Here is a 22,912-nt window from a genome sequence, read left to right as displayed (position 1 = left end):
TAGAGGGGCTTGGTGTGAGGAAGGAGTCACAGAGCTGGGCTGGTCTCAGGGGATGAACTGAAGAAATAGACACTGAGGGGGCTGGTGTGAGGGACACGTGGAGAAGGAGCCACCTTAGAGGGCTATTAGTGGAAAGGGCCAGCAAAAGAGTAAGGGATAGAGGTGGGGATTAGCACAGCGGGGCCTGGTGTTTGGGGCGAGGGAGGAGATTCTGGTCTTTAATATCTCCACCCCTTGGGAGCTCTCTGTGGTTTGGGAAGGCCATCAGGAAGCCAAGCCCTAACTCCATGGAATGGTGGGATGGCTGCCCTCAGACTTGGTATCAGGCATCACAAAAGTGTGAACCCTCTTGGCACCTGATGGTGGCAGGGCTTTCACTGTGCCTCCATGGCAGTTGTACAGGGGCAGGTCTCTAAAGCATCCAAACTGGCCCAGGTGACAGGAGGCATCTCCCTGCCACACCCTGAGTACATCAACACTGCCTCTGCACAAGTGGCAGGGAGTAGGGGCCCAGGAAGAGGGATTGGAAACTGGTGGGATTTCTGCACCCGCAGGGAGAGACAGACACAAATGGGGACTGAGGAACCAGGGTAAGTTCTGATTAACCTACTTCACTTTTGTAGTGAATTTTGTTGTGTGAGCAGTAGGTGTATTGTGTAGGCAGTAAAAGCACCAGCACCCTGTGGTTAGATGTGATCCCACCTCGTCCACAGGCCTTGTGGTATTTATGGACAGTCCAGGACTCCTGGACAGTACCCCACTCCTCCTTGCTTCCAGAAAGGGAGTGAATAGGATCAACAGTTTCATCCAGCCAGGTCACCTCCTCCTAGCTGGCCTCTATCCTTGCCTCACAGAACTTGGTCCCATCTAACCATACAGCCTTTTTATTAAACTGCTTCAGACTCCTCACTTCTCTCCCCTCCCCTCCTTTACACCCTGCTGCCTCATCACATTCACTTTGGTCCCATCCTAGAGCTGAGCCAGAGCCATGAAGTTCAGATCCAAACCACACCTGAATATGAGGATGTCCAGGCCCATCTCTGTCCAATCCTCTCACTTGGGAAAACCTCTGTCACCCCATATCTCCTTCCGCCAACAAGAGCCAGGCTCTCTTGCTTACCTGCTCCCCTGTCAGCCCGTATAGCAGGGGAGTGGAAGCTGGTTGACTCCCTGGACATCTCTGTTTGTGTAAGAGACCCTGGAGATAAATCTCTCAGAGGCTGGTGGATCATGCCCCAACATTTGCAGTCAGGATTAGACACTCCATAGTTAATGGTAATGTTCAGCTCCAGACTTTCCTTGAGATTTCCCTCCTGCTGGCTGTGGGTGGGTGGCTATACCTAACAATTGCATGCTAAGGGGCCAGTGATCTAGTACCACTTCATAGCTCATCCGTGGACTTAAAGGCAGCTCCTGACCTTGCTCCCCTAGTTAGCAACGGTTTGTCAAAAAGATAGAGAACAGGAAAGCCGGTGTGAAAGTGCAGAAGGGAATGCAGATTTGTAGCTCGGTTGCTGCCCTGCACCATGGGAGATCCAAGCTTAAAATGGGAAAACCCTGCAGACGTTATCACAGCCAAATGATAATAAAAATGAAAGCTCAAGAAGCAGGATAGAAATGGTCCCTGGGGGTAGACTGTTGATTGCAGACTCCATTTAAAACAGAAAAGGGTCTGTGATGTCATCACACCCAACAGTCTGAGTCTTGTCACAGCAATGCAGAAAGGAAGGGTCTGTGGGATGGATTGAGCCCTTTGGGGATGGACGGGGCCTTTCCTAGAGATGCTGGAGGGGTTTGAGATGGAATGTAATGAGATTGGGAGTAAATAAAAGTGGGGAAGTGTTTTCCTTTTCCTAGGGAGTGTGGGGAAAAAACTGGGGCAAGGATATTTAGATTTATGCAAGTGATAAAAACAGCACATGGTGCTCTTGACGGAATGTAAAAAATACATCACAAAAATACCCTGAGTGCAGCAGTACAATTTAATATTCCCAGACAAAATGACATTAAAATAAAGATAAGGTTGCAAGCACAAATTAGTAATTCAGCATACTCTATGTTACAGGGGTGATGTATTTATGCCAAAACTGAGCACTATGGTACTGAAATGTGGTGGGATGATTCCCATAATTGGAATGTTAAAATCAATGGTTATAACCTATTTAGGAATGTTTAAGTGGGCAAAAGGAGGAGTGGCAGTCTGTCAAAAATGGCATTATTTGTTTCCGATTCACTGATACCTCAGAAGAAAGTGATCTTGAGTGCTTATGGATCAATGTCCTAACTGGTAAAGCATGAGATTGAGAATTAGTTGGTATCTGCTATAGATGACCAAATCACAATAAAGAACAGGAAGATTGGTTCCTTATACACCAATGTATAATGTGTAGGAGGAAAAAAGTCTGCGTGATAATCGGGGATTTCAATTTGAGTGACATATGCTGTGGGTCTCATACTGCCAATACTAAAATATCCTGGAATTTCTAGGTATTATAGATGACAATTTCCTAACTTAAAAAGTGTTGCATCCAACCCAGGGGAGTTCTATATTAGATCTCCTTTTGAGAGATAATGAAGAATTGATCACAAAACTAAAAATGAACAGTAACTTAGGTACAAGTGATCATGACTTAATCATATTTAGATTATGCAAACAGAGTAAAGTCCAGACCAGTGCTGTATATATTTGGTGCTTTAAGATGGCTGATTTGACAAAGCAGAAAACAATTATGAGAGAAACAGCTGGGAGAAATAATGCAATCAGAAATGTGAATGATAATTTGGGAATTGTTTAAGAACACCTTACTAGATACTCAAAAAGCCACAATCCAACAAACAAGGAAGAAGGCCATATTGGTTAAAAAACTGACATGGTTTAGAGGGGAAATGAAGGCAGCTGTTAAAAATATATATAACAAATGAAAGTAAGGGGAAGTTCACAGTAATGAATATAAATCAGAATCTAGCAAATATAGAAAATTGATAAGGGAAGCAAAGGGACACAAAGAGAAATCTATGGCCAGCAGAGTTAAGGACAACAACTTATAATGATTATTATCAATAATAATGCAAAAAAGGCAGAAGTGTTCAAAAATATTTGTTCTGTAGTTGGGGGGGAAGATGATGTAATCAGTCATAACAAATGATAATACTATTCACAGTCCATTAGTATCTCAGGAGGATATTAAACAGAGGCTACTAAAGTTGGACATAAAATCAACAGGTCCAGATAACTTTCATCCAAGAGTTTTAAAAGAGCTGGCTGAGGAGCTTGCTGAACTGTTAATGTTTATTTTCAATACATCTTGGAATACTGGGGAAGTTCCAGAAGACTGGAAGAACACTTAACATTGTGTCATTATTTAAAAAGGTTAAACGGGATGACTTCGGTGATTATAGGTCTGTCAGTCTGACAGTGATCCTAGACAAGATAATGGTGTGGCTGATAGAGGCCTCATAAAGAATTAAAGGAGGGTAATGTAATTAATGCCAATCAACATGGGTTATGGAAACAGATCCTGTCAACAAACTTGATAACTTTTATTTATAAGATTACAAGTTTGGTTGATAAATGTAATAGTGTTGCTGTAACAGACTTCTGTAAGCCATTTGACTTGCTACCACATGACATTTTGATTAAAAAAACTGGAAAAATATAAAATTAACCTGGCACACATTAAATGGAGTTAAAGCTGGCTAACTGATAGGTCTCAAAACATAATTGTAAATGGGGAATCATCATCGAACAGGTGTTTCTAGTGGAGTCCCACAGGGATTAGTTCTTGGCCCTATGCTATTTAACATTTTTATTCATGATTTGGAAGAAAACATTAAAATAATCACTGATAAAGTTTCACAAAAATTGGGGGAATGGAAAATTATGAAGGGAATAATGACACTCACTGACAGAGAGTGGTCTGGATCACTTAGTAAGCTGGGTGCAGGCAAACAGTATGTGTTTTAATATGGCTGAATGTAAATGTATACATCTAAAAACAAAGAATGTAGGCCATACTTATAGGATGGGGGACTCTATCCTGGGAAGCAGTGTCTCTGCAAAAGATTTGGGGGTGGGGTGGATAATCAGCTGAACATGAGCTCCCAGTGTGATGCTGTGGCCAAAAAGAGCTAATGCAATCCTGGGGATGTATAAAAAGGGGACAAATTGGAGAGAGCCCAGCAGAGGGCAACGAAAACGATTAGGGGGCTGGAGCACATGATTTATGAGGAGAGGCTGAGGGAACTGAGCTTATTTAGTCTGCAGAAGAGAAGAGTGAGGGGGGATTTGATAGCAGCCTCAACAACCTGAAGGGGGGTTCCAAAGAGGATGGAGCTAAGCTGTTCTCAGTGGTGACAGATGACAGAACAAGGAGCAATGGTCTCAAGTTTCAGTGGGGAGGTCTAGGTTGGATATTAGGAAAAACTATTTCACTGGGAGGGTGGTGAAGCACTGGAATGGGTTACCTAGGGAGGTGGTGGATTCTCCTTCCTTAGAGGTTTTTAAGACCCAGCTTGACAAAGCCCTGGCTGGGATGAGTTAGTTGGGGTTGGACCTGCTTTGAGCAGGGGGTTGGACTAGATGACCTTCTGGGGTCCCTTCCAACCCTCATCTTCTATGATTCTTCTCTGAATCTCGAGCAGGGCCAGATTAACTTTTTGTGGGCCCCCCTGGGGAATGAAGGGGCCAGGGGCAACAGCATAGTGGGCAGGGTGGATTTGATTTAAATCATTAGTCAGGAAGACTCGACTTAATCATGGTTTTCTACATAAAAGTGCATTCTTGTTGGTTGTTATAACCTTAATACATATTCTTCACATCTCAGAGATAGATGTAGGTTTAATTTTTAGAAGGTACATACTATACATTTTTAAACAATGATTTATTTTGAAAACTTTTCAGATGAGTTTTACAGCTATATCAGAAAATAAATCAATGTTTGGTTATTTCATTTACCAAAGGTAAAGCAGATATTTATGAAGACATTGGGAGGTGATCTCCAGTTCAACAGGGTTAATCATTAATATTTGGAGGATTTTCTTGCCACGCTGTATTAGGAGGAGAACATCATCAGGCAGACATTTAAATTGTTTTATTTAACTAAAACAACAACGTTAAGTATTCTGGATTTTTTTCTTCAACAGCAAACATATAATTTTTTAACAAAAAAAGCATCTGTCCCTCGCTTCTCACATTTATCTCCAGACTTCTCCTAGTCCAGATCTATTCCGCCCCCCAACAATCTTCTATTCAGTGAACATTTTGAAACTTTGTACTTTTAGACAGAGGTAAGGGATTGATTCTGTGTACACAAATTTGCAGCGGGACAATAGAGTTGAGATCTGTTATTTCTCGCTATATATTATTTATTTATTTTAAAACATTTTTTCTGTTAACAAGCATGTTATCTCTGGAGACACAAATCCACAATTGGAGAACTGCAAAACTAAGCATCTCTGATGGTATCTTCTAGACTGAGCACTGAGTCCCAGTGGGTAGATAGAAAGATTAACCTAAATAATCTATACAGAAGCCTGTGGAACCCCATAAAATTGGGTCCCTAATCCATGAACTATTAGAACTCATTTACAAAACTTTTCTTAAACATTACATGAATATATTGTCTTATACTACAGAATTAGAATTTATAATCCCTATTCCATGATGAGATATCTTTGAGCTACAAGAAAAGGAGTACTTGTGGCACCTTAGAGACTAACCAATTTATTTGAGCATAAGCTTTCGTGAGCTACAGCTCACTTCATTGGATGCATACTGTGGAAACTGCAGAAGACATTATATACACAGAGACCATGAAACAATACCTCCTCCCACCCCACTCTCCTGCTGGTAATAGCTTATCTAAAGTGATCACTCTCCTTACAATGTGTATGATAATCAAGTTGGGCCATTTCCAGCACAAATCCGGGTTTTCTCACCTTCCTTCCCCCCCCCGACTCACTCTCCTGCTGGTAATAGCCAATCCAAAGTGACCACTCTCTTTACAATATGTAGGATAATCAAGGTGGGCCATTTCCAGCACAAATCCAGGTTTTCTCACCACCACCCCCTTTTTCCAAAAACCACACACACAAACTCACTCTCCTGCTGGTAATAGCTTATCCAAAGTGACCACTCTCCTTACAATGTGTATGTAAATCAAGGTGGGCCATTTCCAGCACAAATCCAGGTTTTCTCACCCCCCACCCCCATACACACACAAACTCACTCTCCTGCTGGTAATCGTTCATCCAAAGTAACCACTCTCCCTACAATGTGCATGATAATCAAGGTGGGCCATTTCCAGCACAAATCCAAGTTTAACCAGAACGTTGGGGGGGGGGTAGGAAAAAACAAGGGGAAATAGGCTACCTTGCATAATGACTTAGCCACTCCCAGTCTCTATTTAAGCCTAAATTAATAGTATCCAATTTGCAAATGAATTCCAATTCAGCAGTCTCTCGCTGGAGTCTGGATTTGAAGTTTTTTTGTTTTAAGATAGCGACCTTCATGTCTGTAATTGCGTGACCAGAGAGCTTGAAGTGTTCTCCGACTGGTTTATGAAGGTTATAATTCTTGACATCTGATTTGTGTCCATTTATTCTTTTACGTAGAGACTGTCCAGTTTGACCAATGTACATGGCAGAGGGGCATTGCTGGCACATGATGGCATATATCACATTGGTGGATGTGCAGGTGAACGAGCCTCTGATAGTGTGGCTGATGTTATTAGGCCCTGTGATGGTGTCCCCTGAATAGATATGTGGGCACAGTTGGCAACGGGCTTTGTTGCAAGGATAGGTTCCTGGGTTAGTGGTTCTGTTGTGTGGTATGTGGTTGTTGGTGAGTATTTGCTTCAGGTTGGGGGGCTGTCTGTAGGCAAGGACTGGCCTGTCTCCCAAGATTTGTGAGAGTGTTGGGTCATCCTTCAGGATAGGTTGTAGATCTTTAATAATGCGTTGGAGGGGTTTTAGTTGGGGGCTGAAGGTGACGGCTAGTGGCGTTCTGTTATTTTCTTTGTTAGGCCTGTCCTGTAGTAGGTGACTTCTGGGAACTCTTCTGGCTCTATCAATCTGTTTCTTCACTTCCGCAGGTGGGTATTGTAGGGAGAGTGGTCACTTTGGATGAACTATTACCAGCAGGAGAGTGAGTTTGTGTGTGTATGGGGGTGGGGGGTGAGAAAACCTGGATTTGTGCTGGAAATGGCCCACCTTGATTTTCATACACATTGTAAGGAGAGTGGTCACTTTGGATAAGCTATTACCAGCAGGAGAGTGAGTTTGTGTGTGTGGTTTTTGGAAAAAGGGGGGGGAGGGTGAGAAAACCTGGATTTGTGCTGGAAATGGCCCAACTTGATTATCATACACATTGTAAGGAGAGTGATCACTTTAGATAAGCTATTACCAGCAGGAGAGTGGGGTGGGAGGAGGTATTGTTTCATGGTCTCTGTGTATATAATGTCTTCTGCAGTTTCCACAGTATGCATCCGATGAAGTGAGCTGTAGCTCACGAAAGCTTATGCTCAAATAAATTGGTTAGTCTCTAAGGTGCCACAAGTACTCCTTTTCTTTTTGCGAATACAGACTAACACGGCTGCTACTCTGAAACCTTTGAGCTACAATGTGTCTTAACTAAAACTATTTTTAGGTAGGTTTTTTCTCCTCAAAAAGCATTTTATCAAAAAAATCCGATTTAAATTTTAAAAAAATCTGATTTTTTTAAATTGATTTTTATCCACCCTGACAGTGGGGCATGGTGTCAGGGGGAGGATTGGTCCCCAGCTGGAGTGAGGCAGGGGCCAGGGGCAAGATGAGCACAGTGGGGCATGGCAGGAGGATTAGGCTCTGCTGACTGGAGCAAGGCAGGGGCTGGGGGCAAAAGCACAGCGGAAAGGGAGCTAGGGTTGGTCCCTGGAGCAAGGGAGGGGCCAGGGGTAAACTGCAAGCACAGCAGGGCTGGGGAAGGGGTAAACAGGAGCCCTTCCCCCCGCCGCTGTCCACATAAAGTGGGTACCTACAGTCTCCATGGTTCTAACCCATTCCCTTCATCTCCCTCTGCCAGTGTGAAGAAATGAGAATGTTCTTAATGTTTTCTTTGAATACTGTGTGGGTGCCTCAGTTTCCCCTATGTATTTCTTAAGAATCTAGGTGGTGGGATAAGGGTGTGTGATTGTTGCAGAGCCCTAGGCAGGTGTGATGCTGTCTGCACAGAGAATGGCTGACACCGTCTCCTGGCAACTGATGGCCCGGGCCCCTCCCCTACAAGGTGCCAATTGAAGGTATTGGAGAACAAAGAGATCAGGTGACCTCCTGGCCCGGGAAAGAGTCAAAGGTCAGAGGACGGGCTGGAGGGGGTTGCAGTTTGGAGCTGGCTGGGGAAACGGAGGGAGGCTGAGGGGTCCTGTTTTCTGTACCTATAAGCTTTGTTTTGGACTGTGTTCCTGTCTTCTAATAAACCTTCTGTTTTACTGGCTGGCTGAGAGTCACGGTGACTTGCAGGAAGTGGGGGGTGCAGGGCCTGACTCCCTCACACTCCATGACATCCAGCAGCACCAGGACAGGTTCTCTTCCAGCCCCCTGGGGTGGGTGTTGGGAGTGGGAGGAGCAGAGGCTAATGTGATTACTCCTATAATCAGACTTTTAGTTTCCAGTCAACACTGCTAACCGGACACTCAGGTCCATTTTCTACTGGAGTTTCCAGTCTAAAACTAGATACCTGGCAACAGGGGGTGCCAGAAAAGCCTGAGGGGCAAGCAATCATTTTTAAAAGTGAGAGGACTAAGCCTTAAGCCGGGGAAGGGGGTAAGCAAGTGGTGGGTGGGCTAGGCAGTGGAGAGGTGCTAGTGGGCAGGGCCATGTCTGCTGTACTGCCCAGGTAGGTTGGAGACCCGTTGACACAGTATTCCCAGCCCAGGTGACGTGACAGCCAGTAGTGGATTTAGAGTTAGTGCTCAGCTTCATTTTTGGGGCCCCTCCTTGGAACCCAGCCAAGAAAAAAAACATTCTCTCTTAGCTCCCCCCCTCCCCCATTTTTCATTCTTTTTTTCTTCCTCCTCTTCCTCTAAGTAATAGCAAGTAAATGAAAATAAAGTGAGGTACCTTGATTGTTTTTGTAGTCTAACTTATTTTTCCACAGACCACTTGAAAATTGCTGGGAGTCTCGGCGGACCACTTATCTTTTCAAATATTGCTTGTACCGTTAGCTAACTATTGTAAAGCGCTTTGGATAAGAGCGCTTTATAAAAAAAATGTAAAAAAAAGTTGAGGTGCGGGGTCTGGTCAGGACGTAGGGTGCGGGAGGGGGCTCAGGGCTGGGGGTGCAGGGCCTGGGAGGGAGTTAGGGTGAAGGAGCAAGATGGGGGTTGGGGTGCAGGGTCTGGCCAGGAGTTACGTTGAGGGAGGGGGCTCAGGGTTGGGGCAAGAGGTTGGGGTGTGGAGTGCTTACTTGGGGTAGCTCCTGTTTGGTGAGAGGGGTGCAGGTGGGAATGTGGGTGGAGATGCAGCTCCCGTTTAGTGCTCAGGGTGGGGATGTGGGGCGATGCAGGAGTCAGGGCATGGAGGGGGCTGTGTCTGTGGGGATATGCAAGAGTCAGGGCTGGGGTCATGGGTATGTGTGAGGGGGGTGCAGGAGTCAGAGCAGGGGACTCGGGGTGTGAGAGGGTCATGGGGGTGCTCCCTGCCTCGAGCAACTCACGGCAGGGGGCTGGAGGGGGTATGTCCCGATTCCACCCCCTTCCCCAAAGCCCTGACTCGCGTCTTCTCCACCTCCTCCCCCGAGCAGCAAGTGCACTGCAGCCCTGCTCCTCCCCCTCCCTCGTGGCAGCAAACAGCTGTTTGGAGGCGGAGGAAGCGCTGGGAGGGGGAGCGGCGGGAACGTGGCACGCTCAGGGGAAGAGGCGGGGGGGAGGGAGCTTGGCTGCCGGCGGAGCCTGCCCTGCAGCAGGAGCCAGCAGGACCAATCTTCTGCCCCTGCAGGAGAGAGCGGTGGGTGCAGAAGAGCGGGCTGGGGCCCCTTTGGAGCCTGGGCCTGGCGCCATGGCTAAATCCGGTACTGATCTTGAGTAGGGGTAGAGAGATTGTTTTACCTCTGTATCTGGCACAGGTGTGAATGCTGTTGGAATACTGTGTCCCGTCCTGGTGTCCACAATTCAAGAAGGATGTTGATAAATTGGAGAGGGTTCAGAGAAGCGCCACTTGAAATTGACATTAGAAAACATCCCATATAGTGATAGACTTAAAAAGCTCGATTTATTTAACAAAGATAAGATTAATGGATGACTTGATCACAATCTATATGTATCTACTTGGGATACAAATATTTAATAATAAGCTCTTCAATCTAGCAGACACAGGTGTAACACGCTCCAATGCCTGGATATTTTAGCTGGACAAATTCAGACTGGAAATAAGGCATAAATTTTTAACATTAACTATGGGAACAATTTACCAAAGGTTGTAGTAGATTCTCCATCACTGGCAATTTTTAAATCAAGATTGGATTTTTTTTTAAAAAAGATATGCTGTAGGAATTATTGTCCTATTTCATACTGGACAAGTCACTTAAACCAAACTTTTCCTAGGTGGTTACTGATTGTGTGTTCCTCATTTTCTAGGTGCCCAGTGTTAGATCCTGGGGTCTGATTTGCAGAAGTGCTAAAATCTATGATAGCTGTGCTTTGAACATATGAACTGCTATATAATGCTAAAAGTCTCAAATTAGGCTGCCAAAATTAATGGACAGTTCTGACTATTCTCTTTGTGCCTCACTTCCCAGTATCTAAAATGGGGCTAATATCACCCCACAACCTCACAGGGGTGTCGTGAAGATAAAATGATTAAATTCTGTGAAGCACTCAGGTACTGTAGTGAGGAGCACCATAAAAAAGGCCCTGAGGAAATTAATAATTCTGAATTCAGAACAGTGTAAATAAGCCCTGGGGCTACACACTGAACAACATGGAGAAAACGAAACATTAACTGAGCACTGTCCATCCTGTGTACTGAAAGAGGCAAGGGGCCTGTGGAAAAAATAGTATGTAATTAAATAATTATGCATATGCACAAGGAGGCTGAACTAAGGCTGCACAGGCAGCCTTAATTCTGGCATTTCCTCATTTTCGTGTGCTTGACTTTACAACCTTAACAATATTCTTTTAAAATAGTTTTCTGTGTGTAACAGTAGACAGTGGGGTTGAAATGAGGGGACAGAAATATGCACATTTGGAGTGGTTGGAGACAGTGCTTAATTTGTAATGAAAGGTGCCAGGGCTCAAGCAATGTTTTTACTTTCATAACTGACACAGCAACCCCACAGTTGCTGCGGATATGAACTGCCAAGCCTAGAGGTGCTGGAGCTCAACCCTAGCAAGACCTGGCTCAAATTAAAAACGGTTGGAGAGCAGCTTTGCCACATGCGGGCAAGCTTACCAGACAATGCAAGAGATTGTAGGGATCAGACAGATGGGGGTGATGGCTGAGGGGTTGAGACAGATTATGGATCACAGATTGGGGTGACAGAACTGCTTTTCCCATTCCTGGAAGAGCCAATTTTCTTGTGTGCTTGGCTCTCTTCTAGTAACCCGACTGCTCCCGTCTAGCAACGCTGCAGGCTCCATGGAGAAGGGGAAAGGCAGCAAGGCAGATGCTCAGCGTTACAGCCCGGTATGTGCCAGGCCTCCATGTGCTTCCATCCTCACCAACATCCAGATGATGATGGTGCAGGGGGCTTTGTATGCTCAGGAGTCCAGGGTGCATGGGGAAGATGCTTCAGGGAAGGTTAAAGAACTGCCATTTCCTTGTTCTACAGGCCTCCATTTTGTGCTGTGTGTGATGTCATCGCTGGAGGGGTGTCACAGTGCATGCTGGGTAATGTACAGGTAACTGACATACTAGGAGCCTTTATGCCCCTGGATGGAGGTTTGGAGGCAGGTAGCTGAACTGTGAAGGATGAGAAGGGGCCTTTGCCCCATCCCCACCCCTTCACGAGGCAGATTCACAATGAAGCAACATCCTAGTGATTCCTTCCATGGCCAGCTCCTTGTACCACTACACATCTAGCTGAGCCCCCTTCTCTGGCAACTTCTTTGCACCCCACTCAACAACATAACCTTCCCCAGCCAGCTCTCCCTGCCTCATCATACTCTGGCCCCTTCTTAGTGCTGTCCCCTTTCCCCCAAATGCTCTTTAAGTTTCCCACTTTGCTCAGACATCCCCCATGGTTCCTAGGGTTTTCTTATTTTGCTGAACCATCTCTTGCTCACCGGCTAGTTTTGCATCTGTTTCCATGTCTGTCTGTCTGCTGCTTTCAGTCTGTCCATTGGTGGGATGTGCTTCTCTGTGGCAGTGTTAAAGTTTTTTCAGATAGTCATAATGTGACTATCAGCTACTAGACAAAGTAATAATGGGGTGAGTGGTAGCAGGGCTGGAGGGAGCTCTCTGAGCAGCAAGGTCCCTAGGGTTTCTGAGATGCAGTGGGAGCAGTTTCTCTGGTTTTGTTAATGTCTTGGTGAGTCAGTTATCCAGGTGAGACAAACTTCCTCTCTCTGACCTGAGAGCAAAGTATCCCACTGCCCCATGGGTGATGGGGATGTCAGACTGTGACACACTCCCCCGAGGGACTGCAGATTTAGCAATATAACCATGGGGGAGACAGGGCAGCAGAGGAAACACCCACAGGGAAGGAAGTACACTGCATTTAGACGGAATAGCTGATTTTCCGTTTGCTGGCCCTTCTGAAAAGTCAGAAAAAAAATTGTTTTGGGTTCAACAAACCATTTCATCTGGCTTTTGAGTTTTTTAAATGTTTGTCAATTTTTAAAAATAAAGTTAAAGTAAAGTTCAACACAAAGTCATTTAGAATTGAAACATCTAAATATTTCATTTTGAAAATAGTCTAAATAGTGTTTCATTTAGACAAGATCTTTAGGGCAGGGACCATCTCTTTGTTCTGTGTCTGTACAGCGCCTAGCACAACAGGATGATGGACCATGACTAGGGCCCCTAGGCACTGCAATAATACAAATAAATCAAGCTTTTACTTATGTATTTACTTTTTTACCAAAAGCACTTGGTGACTTTGGCAAATTGATGAGATATGTCAGATGACCCAAATTTGCATTTTTCAGTAAAAAAGGTTCAGCTGAAAATTTTTGCCCATTCTATGTGCATAACCCTAAATGGCCAGTGGGTAATTCTGCTACTGCCCCATAGCTACCCCTAGGCCCAGTAACACCAGATGCTGAAAATCCTCATCTTCAAACCACATGAGTTGAGGGCATTTTTCATCTCTCCAGAGGTGCTTAGCACCTTGCAAGATTGGTCCAGTGTCTTTGGCTCAATGGCAAATTCTGTCTCTCACCCTGGAGATGTTTTAGTCAGGCCTGCACTGAAACAACCAAATGTGCACCACAAATTCTTTGAGGCTCTCTTTACTCCTAGACTAGCAGCCTGTGCTGCCTAGTGTCATCCCCAGGGTCTCCTTAAATCCTAACCTGGATTTAACCATCACAGAGGAGACTGCTGGCTGCACCACAGGAGTTTCTCATGAATGACAATATCTTATCTGAGGTGGAAGGAGGTGGTCAGGTTGAGGAGTAGACAGAACAAGTGAGGCCAGATGGTCCCTTTAGAAGCAGTGGCAGCTGTAAGATTTGTGTGAGGGGAACTTGCTTTTACTGACTGTGTGTCTGGTTCTCTCTCTCTCAGGATTTGCTGCTGAAGTGAAGGGCCTGGCTACTCCTCACCTTAGAGATTCAGAGGAGACAAAGCTGGATTCCCAAGACTGCTGGCCCTTCTGCTTCCTCCAGTGATGGTTGTGTCAAAAGCAGCCAGAAAACCAACCATGAAACCAAATGTGGCATTAATTCATCCAAGTATATCATTACAGTTCAACCACCTCAGGGGCCAGAAACAAGCTATTCCACTAGGGGCTTTCCATCCACCAGTGGAGAGGAGAGAGTGAAAAGGGAGCACTTTCAGTTTGTTTTTATTCCTGGTATAAAACTTTCCCCATTGAGTCCATTGCAGAAGGGTTCAGATAGCCTGTTCATGGTCTTCTCTTCTGGGGAAGACAGCACTTAAGAGTCCATTCTTGGAGGCAGCAGAGAAATCCAGTTCATGATTGCTGCTATATGAATTGACATGGAATTTGCCATAAAACTCCAAGGTCATTACTGTAACCCTGTCATTTAAAGAGAGGCCCAGGCCCTGAAGCCATTGAGAGCTATGCCTGTCCCCTCAGAATGTGTGTACATGAAGGTCTCTCCTTCCCCCATCTTTCATCACACTGCAAACTTAGTGTAGGAAACATTGTCCAGTTGGGAGTCATTCTTCTTACGGTACCCGATGAGTTCCCCAGCCTTGTCCTTGAGGAGTTCATTTTTCCTCAGTGTCTTCTCCCTTTTCTCTCTCTGCCCTCCACTCTCTGCACCCTGCAGTAGCAAGATGTGTAAATGTGAATATCTGACCCTCGCTCCATGCTTGTGGTGTGTGTGTGTGTGGCATCTTGGGCTCGCAATAAAAAGACACTGTGGCCAACTGACCCTGGGCTCTGTGAGGCCGTTATTGGTACGCTCACATCTTCATGCTACAGTCCTCTAAAAATGCTCATGATGCTAAGACAGTTCAGGGCATTGTATATTTTGTTGTCATTTTGAAGGGGGTTACATTTTGAAGGGGGGAGGGGGAAGAGAAGGGTGAAAGGAGGAGGAGAGAAAAAGAGCTCGCTCCATCCACAGGAGGGAACCTCTCACAGTGCTAGTCCCCAATTCCAAAGCAACAGTCCTTTGCCAACCCTGGTATGTGTCCTGGCCCTGACATTGCCCAGGAGAGAGAAAAATCAGGCACCCAGGCTGTTGTGGCTCCCAGCCAAGTCACACTCACGCCAGGGAGAGCGGTCTCCTAGCCCAAACATGCTCAGCCAAGGAAGTGGTGACTCCTAGGGGTGAGATACTTAATGTAACTCCTAGCAGCTTGGTTAGGGAGATCTCTCTCCCAGCCAAAACACTAGCACAGCCCCACCGATCAAGGCTCGTTCCAGTTTAGTCCCTGCTGGGGGTAACTTTGATACTTAGGAAAGTGATAGAAATAATCATGTCAGTCTTCAGTCCCTGCTTTTCTCTTCCCCTCACACACACAGAGGTAAAACATGGGACAACAGGCTGACTTTGTGTTGGTTCAGAGCAGCGACTGGGGTACTGTTCAGGCAGAATTCCAAGTTAAATGGCCCAAGAGTCTGATCTGATATGGCAGGCAGGTCACTAGGCCACTTGAGATATTGGTCTGTTCTGATACAGAGACCTAGATAGTGCTGTATTTGTTTCTTATTTTGTGAGGCACTTAAATTGGGGCTGAGGATTCCACGAGGCCACAGGGATCTAGCTCAAATGTCATTTTTCAGAGTAGAATAAATTGCACTTTTGACACAGACAGGACTCAAACCCTGCTCTGAGCTCTTAGCCTGAAAACTATTTCCTGCAGCCAGGTCAGGAGAGTTGGAATATATAAAACTTACAGCTGTAGTGCCCCTAGCAGTTCCCACTGATCACCAAATACTGCCCACCTTGGGTAGATTGAGACAAAAACCTGACAAGCATTTACACTTCACAGGGTGAAACAAATTGAGTTGTTCTCAGCAGCGCACTTTCAGACTGCAGACCACTAGTGAGACAAGATTTCATTCACCCTTATCAGCCAGCCAGAGCTCTGCCATTGCCCATGACCCTGTATTAACATTTCACTCACCAAAATGTCACCACATCCCCATCCTGCCTGGAAAAATCTATCTGTATGGTAAAAAAAAGTGAAAAATCAGTCTCAGTCTATCACAGAGCTCTACACCTCAGTAGAACTAGAGTCCTGATTATTCTCCTGATAGACGATTCCAGGGGAACATCACTGCTCTCCTCCCAGACCCTCTGGGACCCTAGATGCCACGGCTCAGGCATGGACGTTACTGCTTCATTCGAATTTTAGTGACTTATTTTCTGGTTGTTTCATATTGCACCTGGATTTCTCACATCCTGGGTTTTGAAGCTGCAGGAACTGGTCCCAACCATTTCTCTCCTGTAGAAAAGCCAACATAAATTAAATCCTGATACTGGGGGTGGGTTGCAGGGTAAGGCTGCCCTTCCTCCTCATGGAATGGGTAATTGTGCTGAAATGGGAATGTAATTAATGGGATGCAGAGCTTTTCACATCTAGGCTACTGGACTCTGCTACCTGAGATGTACTGCCCAGCACCAAAGATAAGCTTGAATGTTAAGATCTGGGGGTTAAGGATGGGCTATGGAGCCTGGCATCAAGCCTGGCATCCCTTAACCAGTTTCCTCAAAGCGCTAGGTCAAAAAGGGATCATAAACTCATTTCCCATGACTGACACGCCACTCCCCAAACACTGCCAAATCTGAGGTTGAAATTCAGTTTCCCTTTTTCTGGCTCATCCAACAGTAATGCTGTTTTTTTTACAGTCACCACAACCTATGCCAGTTCTCTTAATTAAAATTAAAGTTATTTTAGAACAAAAAAGAAAAAAATCACAAAACTATAAGCTAAGCAGAATACACATCCAGCTGGACTGTCTGGTATGGAAATGGAACTAGAACCCCTCTCACTTTAGGATTAATTAAGTCCTGGTAGTAGTAGGCCTCCATTGTAATCCTGAATTTGTTCTCTTTCTCCTTGCTAAAATCCATAAACAAGTTTTAGGCTGATTTCCCTTTACTAGGGTAAGTTTAGGATTGAGGTATATTCTTCTGTCAGATTTGGACAGGTGGTTCCTCAGCTATTATACCCAACAAATACAGGGTCTCACCTGAGCTCAATTTTGCCACTTTTTACCAAAAATAAACCTTACTTGATTTAGCTAGTTGCAATTTCCTGTCCAGCACCTACAATTAATTTTCAAAATTCCACCTTAATAAGCTACAGTAGCGTGAGAATGGCACTTCGGAGATGCCGACAGTCTTAAAACAGGACATCAGGTGACTGGGAAGGCTTCAATTTTTTTATTTTTTTTTTTATTATTTTTTTTAAAAAGTCTGGATCTTTAGCTGGGGATTTAGTCCATAGTGTGTAGCTGCACCATTCCCCAGCTGAGCATCTGGTCATCAGTCTCCAGACATTCTGCCAGCAGAGGCAGAGCTCAACATGTAACCTCATCACTGGGGAGGGGACTGGCATGGGGAAAAGGAATATTGCCACCAAAGTGGAGTTAATCAGACAAGCATACCTTTTTTTACACTGGTAACTAAAGATGATGTTACACAACTTTTACTAATGTTAAACATTGTAAAATTAGCTGATCTGATTGATTTGCAACCAAGAGTTTTAGAAGACCTTATCAAGGCGCTCTTTGGTCCACTGATGTTAATTTTTAAGAACCCTAGGAAAACTAGAAAGGGACAGAAGTGGAAGAAAGCCACTGTCAGGCCAATCCTTAAAAAGGGTAAATAAGATGATTTGGATAATTAAGGGCTAGTCAGTCTAACATAAAGCCCAGGCAAAAATAATGGAGAGTCCGGTCAAACAAATTTTATATAATTCTTTGAAAAGATTTCAAGTCTGGTAGATAAAGGTAACTCTGTGGAGATGTGGATTTAAGTAAGACATTTGAATTAATACCACCTGATATTTTGATTCAAACATGAGTGCTACTCAAAATCAATATGGTTCAATGGGTTAAAAGCTGGGTAACTGTCAGGTTTCAACATGTAGCTACTAACTGAGACTTAAGTACTTGGGGTGCCTTCACTGGGTTCCTTCAGGGATCAGTTCTTGGTATAATGATATTCACTATTTTTATCAATGATCTGGAAGAAAATGTAAAATAATAGATAACATGCAGATGATACAAAGATATAGCTCTCCCTTCCCCTGGCCCAAGAGGGAAGGAGATTCTGATTCTTTGAGTATGTCTACACTGCAATTAGACACCTATGGCTGACCTGTGCCACCTGACTAGGGCTCAGGCTGCAGGGCTGTTTAATTGTGGTGCAGACAGCCCAAGGTCTGGAACCTCCCCCCTTTGCAGGTTCCTAGAGCTTGGGCTCCAGTCTGAGCCCGAGTGTCTACACTGTAATTAAACAGCCCCTTAGCCTGAGCCAGCTGGCACATGCCAGCCATGGGTTTTTAATTGCAGTGTAAACATACCCCCAGAATGTTAATTTGTCTGTTACATTACACATCCCATTAGAGCAGATGGATAATTACCAGGGAGAGAAAATAGAGGGAAACGTTACTAGAAACACTCACCTATAACATTGCCCAGGAGCTCTAAACGATCAGAGCCAAAGAAGAGGTGAGATTCACCATTAACATGGGCCACAAGTGCTGGCATTCCAAACGCCTAATGCCCCCATGGAGACAAAACAGGGAGAATCACAAAGAGACAAATAACCACAAGACCAGTTCTAAGAAAAAGTTCTACAAAGAACTCTATCACCTTTCCTCCTCCCTCACGCTCTCACTTTCTTTTTCCCTTTCCCTTCCTTTCTTCTTTCTCTATCTCAAATCTGGGTCCCATGTACCAAGCAAGCCTGGATTCTGCAAAACTCTTATGGCCCTGTCATCCCATGGGACTGAGAGAAAAGGAATCAGAATCAAACCACGGCTTCAGGCATGGTAGTGGAGAGCAGGGACCCCAGGCACTAGCTCTGGTCTCTAGCATGCCAGTCCCTTGATACCTCCCTTCGAATGGGCCAGGAATCAGACCTGGGTTTCCCAAAAGATAGTTTCCTGCACTAATACTGAGAGTTTTGAGCTGGCTTGCAAGATGTATGTTTAAAATACAAAAAAGTCTGAGAGCAATGGGATCCTTGTGTATTCTGATCTACCCTTTCATCCTGCCTTGACCCACAATATCACTGCTGGGAAAGGAAGACACAGATCTAACCCCATGTGGCAATGGGAGCTTCTCACCCTATAGTTCAGTGCCTCCTCTGTTGTCGCCTTCAGGCGATTCTTCACCTCCGGGGTTGAGGTCATTGCCAGTAGCTTCTGGGCCAGCGCTGAGGGTAACCCAGCCTCCCCTGCAGCCTGAGGAGGCAGACAGACAGAAAATAAGAACAGCCGCTGTTTTCATGATAGTTACATAATAATTACATGCAGCTTCATTGCTTGAAGGTCTGTTGTCACACAATTATTCCTCCTAGAATATTTCTCTGGCAGGACGTCTGGCCTACTTTCAACCATTGCCTGGTTACATCACCTATTCTGAGTGACTTTTGAATATGAAGATGAAGGGATATCACCTCCCAGGCTCAAAATATGCAGCTCTTGTTAGGTGGGCTTTCAATTAGCTAGCAAAAGGGGGAAAGGGAGTTTATGCTTAGTTCAAGTTAAGTACTTTCAACAGATGAACTAAGACAGATGAAGTACTATAGTGGAAAAGAAGATGAAGATGAGTATTAATGTATTAAAGAGTCTAAACAGTAGAAGGAACCTGCCAAACACAGCAAGAGAGGAATGAGGAGTGACACTGCATAACAGAGACCAAACTCAGTAAGCCTAACTGGAAGTTGGTGGGTGATCTTCAGAACTGGAATGTTGGTACAGAAGAGCAACGCATGTTCTACTTCATTGGAGACAAAAAGAGGATCCTCATCCCTTGTTCTAGCAGTGAACTTCTCAAACTTCAAATCTGCCATGGTGTGATGCCAACAATCAAAACGTGAGACATAGGGCCCAAAAGTGGGACACCCATATCTTACTGTGTCACAACATAATGTACAGATTATAAAGATGTTTACTATAAAATCTCCCTATGTCAATGAAAGAACCAATGAAAGATACTTATTTCATTCTGAGGGTAGCTTATTTCCGTTTAGCTTAAACCTGTTCCCATCAATTAATGCTAAACTGAAAAAAACTGCTCCTAAACCACAATAAGTGTCTAGACAGGGGTTTGCTCCAATTTAGCTACTTTATTTTAAATTCACACCTTATATTAAACTGGTGCAACTTTCTCACATAGTTAAAGCCTCAGTTCAACAGCACACAGCTTTATTGCTTGAGCTACAGGAGTAACTGCTAACAACTATGTGGACCAGCCACTAAGAGTGGCCTTGACACATTCTTTCCCATTGGATTTACATTTGCTAGGAAGAAGTAGACTATTGGAGAGCTGATGTTCTGAGTTCTAGCTCTGGTCTAAGAGGGAAAAGAGACAGGACAAGCCACAGCACATATACCTAGAATATTTATTCTGAAAGGTAGTGTGACTGTGTGGCTAAGGGCTGGTCTACACTGCCAAGTTTTTTCACCAAAAGGCAGCTTTTGGCAATGAAACAGCAGAGATGTACATACTACAAAGCCACTTTTCAAGACAAACCTCCTCAGTTGCAGCATTTTAATAAAACCACCTAGACAAGAGTGGTAAGGCTTCTTATCGCCAAAGTGCCAGCATAAACACCTTGCTTTTATCGCTGTCATTGGCCTCTGGAGGTGTCCCACAATGCCTGAAGTAACCGCCCTGCTCATTGTTTTGAACTCAGTAGCCCTGCGGACATGCACCCCTCCCCTTTCAAAGCTCCATTCTGACAATCAGCACGCTGTGCTGCTCTGCTCCAGGGAAACAAAAGAGCAAATCATTAACATGGAATGTTCCTGCTGTCTCCCACACTAAACACAGAGGCAGGCAGGTTTGGGTGTGTGTCTGTCTGTCCCAGAGCCAGGGAGGGAGGGAGGCAGGGGCTGATGTTGGGTTTCCCTCAGGACTGATTGTTTCTGGTGGCTGTCTGAATTTACGAGACAGCATGAGAAGACACACACACACACATACACACCTTCCCTCGCTACCCTCCACACTTCAGTTGAAAAGTGACTGGCAATCTATTAGGATGCCCGTGGAACAATGGGATTGAGAAACCTGCATCATGTGAGGCACTGCAAACCCTTCCCAAAGCACCCAGCCAGTTGCACAGTGGGATAGCTACCCACAGTGCACTGCTCTCTTGTAATAGTAATAGCAAGAGCTGCTAGTTTGGATGCACTCCAGCGACACAAGGAGCAGAGTGTGGACATGCAACAGCGGTTTAATTAAAGTGCTTTAATAGATGTGGCATAACTTTTGGTAAAAAAAACTTAGCAGTGTAGACATAGCTTAAGACTTTTAGAGACCTGGATTCTCATGCTAACACTGCCTAAAATAATCTTCTGCAACCTCTCTGCTTTGAGATATACTGATGAAAAGTGCTATATAAGAGTAGTCGTAAAAATAGTGTTTGTAAAATTAAGGTGGGAGCTAATACTTGGCTACCATCTAGGGCTAGAATATGAGATCCTAGTTTGGGATCAAACTGGAACTGTGGCCTTGATTTGGCCTCAAACACAAACCCCAAAACTAATCCTGGTTCAGATCTGAACACTGTCTTCTGCCTATCTCTGCATTATAGCCAGAGATCTAACAAACAGAAGAGGCAGGATGCAGAGAGTGGAACTGAGGAAAAGAAGAACTGACACTATTTCAAAGCAACTTCAAAGAAAGGCATACCAAGAAATTGGGGTTTGAGAATGGAGCCCAGCTACACCACCACCACCGTCCCCTCCACAATCTACCTTCTGAATCAAATTTTAATTCAAGTTAAAAGCCTTTTATAGAAGCAAACCCACTCCCTTCCCTGAGCTCCCTCTTGAATATTGCTCCTGGCTTTATTACTGTTTATTAATAATATTTTAATTGTGTATCCACTGCCTATTCCGGGGCATCCTGCTAGGAAAGGCACCAGTACCTAAATATCCACCCTAGGTCTGGCAATAAAATGCACCAAAGTTACTTGGGAAATTACCCTCACATTTCCACAGATCTAAGGGATTGGAGTCACTGACATGGGAGTCACATTTTCCCTAAGGGAATTTCCTGATAACTCCAAATGATCCCTTAAAAAATCCACAGCCAGTGAAAATTATTTAAGTTGTCTCCATAGACGGTAACCCTAAGACCCACATCCAATAAATCACAACAAATGAATGTAGAAGCAGTAGTGACAGGGAGAAACTTACTGCCAATATACTCTCTGGTTGGGTGATATCTTCATCCTGGTGAGAGGAGGAGGAGTAAATCAAATGGTTAAATGTTTATGAACAAGATGCTGAATCTACAAAGAGTATTTCTCACAGTGACCCTGTCTTCCTGCAGGGGTGGAGTCAGAAAAGCTCAGCTGAGGACAGGGATCCTATTGGAGAATTTCCCACAGGAAAGAGGAAAAGATCCCATTCACCCAAACTGGAACTGGATTATGTGGACTCTGGAATTAACTATTGGTGAAAGTCTCCACACTGAAAGAAACAGAAACTGAAATCGACTTGAAATATAGTGCTTTCCTTGGACTGGACCCTGAACCACAGATTTCAAAGCTCCTGCTGACACTACATGGTTGACTGAGGGCAGAGGAGGGTCAGGAAGATGGGGAAAGGAGCTGGATTGGGGATGTGTAGAAGTACTCACCCGGGACCAGATGCGCATCCAGAGCTCTCTGGACACAGGCCCCAGGAACTGTGGCTGTGTCATATCCACGGCTGTGATAAAGCGCATGGCAGAAAGGCTGCCTGGGATTGATGTGAAAGACAGAAAGACACATTGAGGAAGCATAGGAACAGCATCAACAGTCTGCCACTGCCCTGGGAATGTCCCCAAGGAGCAAAAAGGCCATTAATGAAACTCTTGCCAATGTTCATAAGAAGCCTACTTCTGTATGGGATTTCCTTGGGACTGTCCCAAGGAGTTAGCCACTCAAGTCTGCAGCAGGGTCTGAACAGGGAGAGGGTGCTTAGGAAAGGGACTTAGCTGGGATTCATCTATGGGAATAGCTTGCTGAACACAGTCTGCACTGGTCTCAGATGGAGAGTGGACTCAAAGTTTGTTATGGCCAAAAACATCATGGGCCAAACTTTCAAGAGTTACTTCTAGGTCTGGGACCTC

The 22,912-nt window shown here is 44.8% G+C and overlaps 2 protein-coding genes across 8 annotated transcripts in view; one reads left to right on the top strand and one right to left on the bottom strand.

Annotated features, from left to right (window-relative positions):
• Positions 1 to 14,536, top strand: part of LOC311521091 (rap1 GTPase-activating protein 1-like) — a gene marked incomplete at its 3' end in the record, with an annotated part of 63,486 nt that extends 48,950 nt beyond the window's left edge. For 6 of the 7 annotated variants that reach the window (XM_084629210.1, XM_084629207.1, XM_084629209.1 and 3 more), the window contains 3 exons: positions 11,573 to 11,658; positions 11,804 to 11,873; positions 13,702 to 14,536. In XM_084629210.1, coding sequence (XP_084485336.1) covers positions 11,573 to 11,658; positions 11,804 to 11,827 — 110 coding nt within the window. The remainder of the gene's footprint in view (positions 1 to 11,572; positions 11,659 to 11,803; positions 11,874 to 13,701) is intronic. The other variant, XM_084629208.1, reaches the window with a different exon arrangement.
• Positions 14,537 to 15,886: 1,350 nt separating this feature from the next.
• GSTK1 (glutathione S-transferase kappa 1) lies at positions 15,887 to 22,582 on the bottom strand (the record flags this gene model as incomplete). Its single annotated transcript, XM_084627286.1, has 5 exons — positions 15,887 to 16,059; positions 18,247 to 18,340; positions 18,913 to 19,029; positions 21,994 to 22,029; positions 22,439 to 22,582. 5 exons carry the CDS (start codon positions 22,580 to 22,582, stop codon positions 16,010 to 16,012), a joined length of 441 nt encoding a protein of 146 aa, XP_084483412.1. The 3' UTR covers positions 15,887 to 16,009.
• Positions 22,583 to 22,912: the final 330 nt, after the last annotated feature.

This window comes from Lepidochelys olivacea, assembly GCF_965140295.1.
Source record: "Lepidochelys olivacea isolate rLepOli2 genome assembly, chromosome: 1".
Taxonomy (NCBI): Eukaryota; Metazoa; Chordata; order Testudines; family Cheloniidae; genus Lepidochelys; species Lepidochelys olivacea.
Note: the sequence above shows the minus strand (reverse complement) of the source record. Positions and strands in the feature narration are given on the sequence as shown.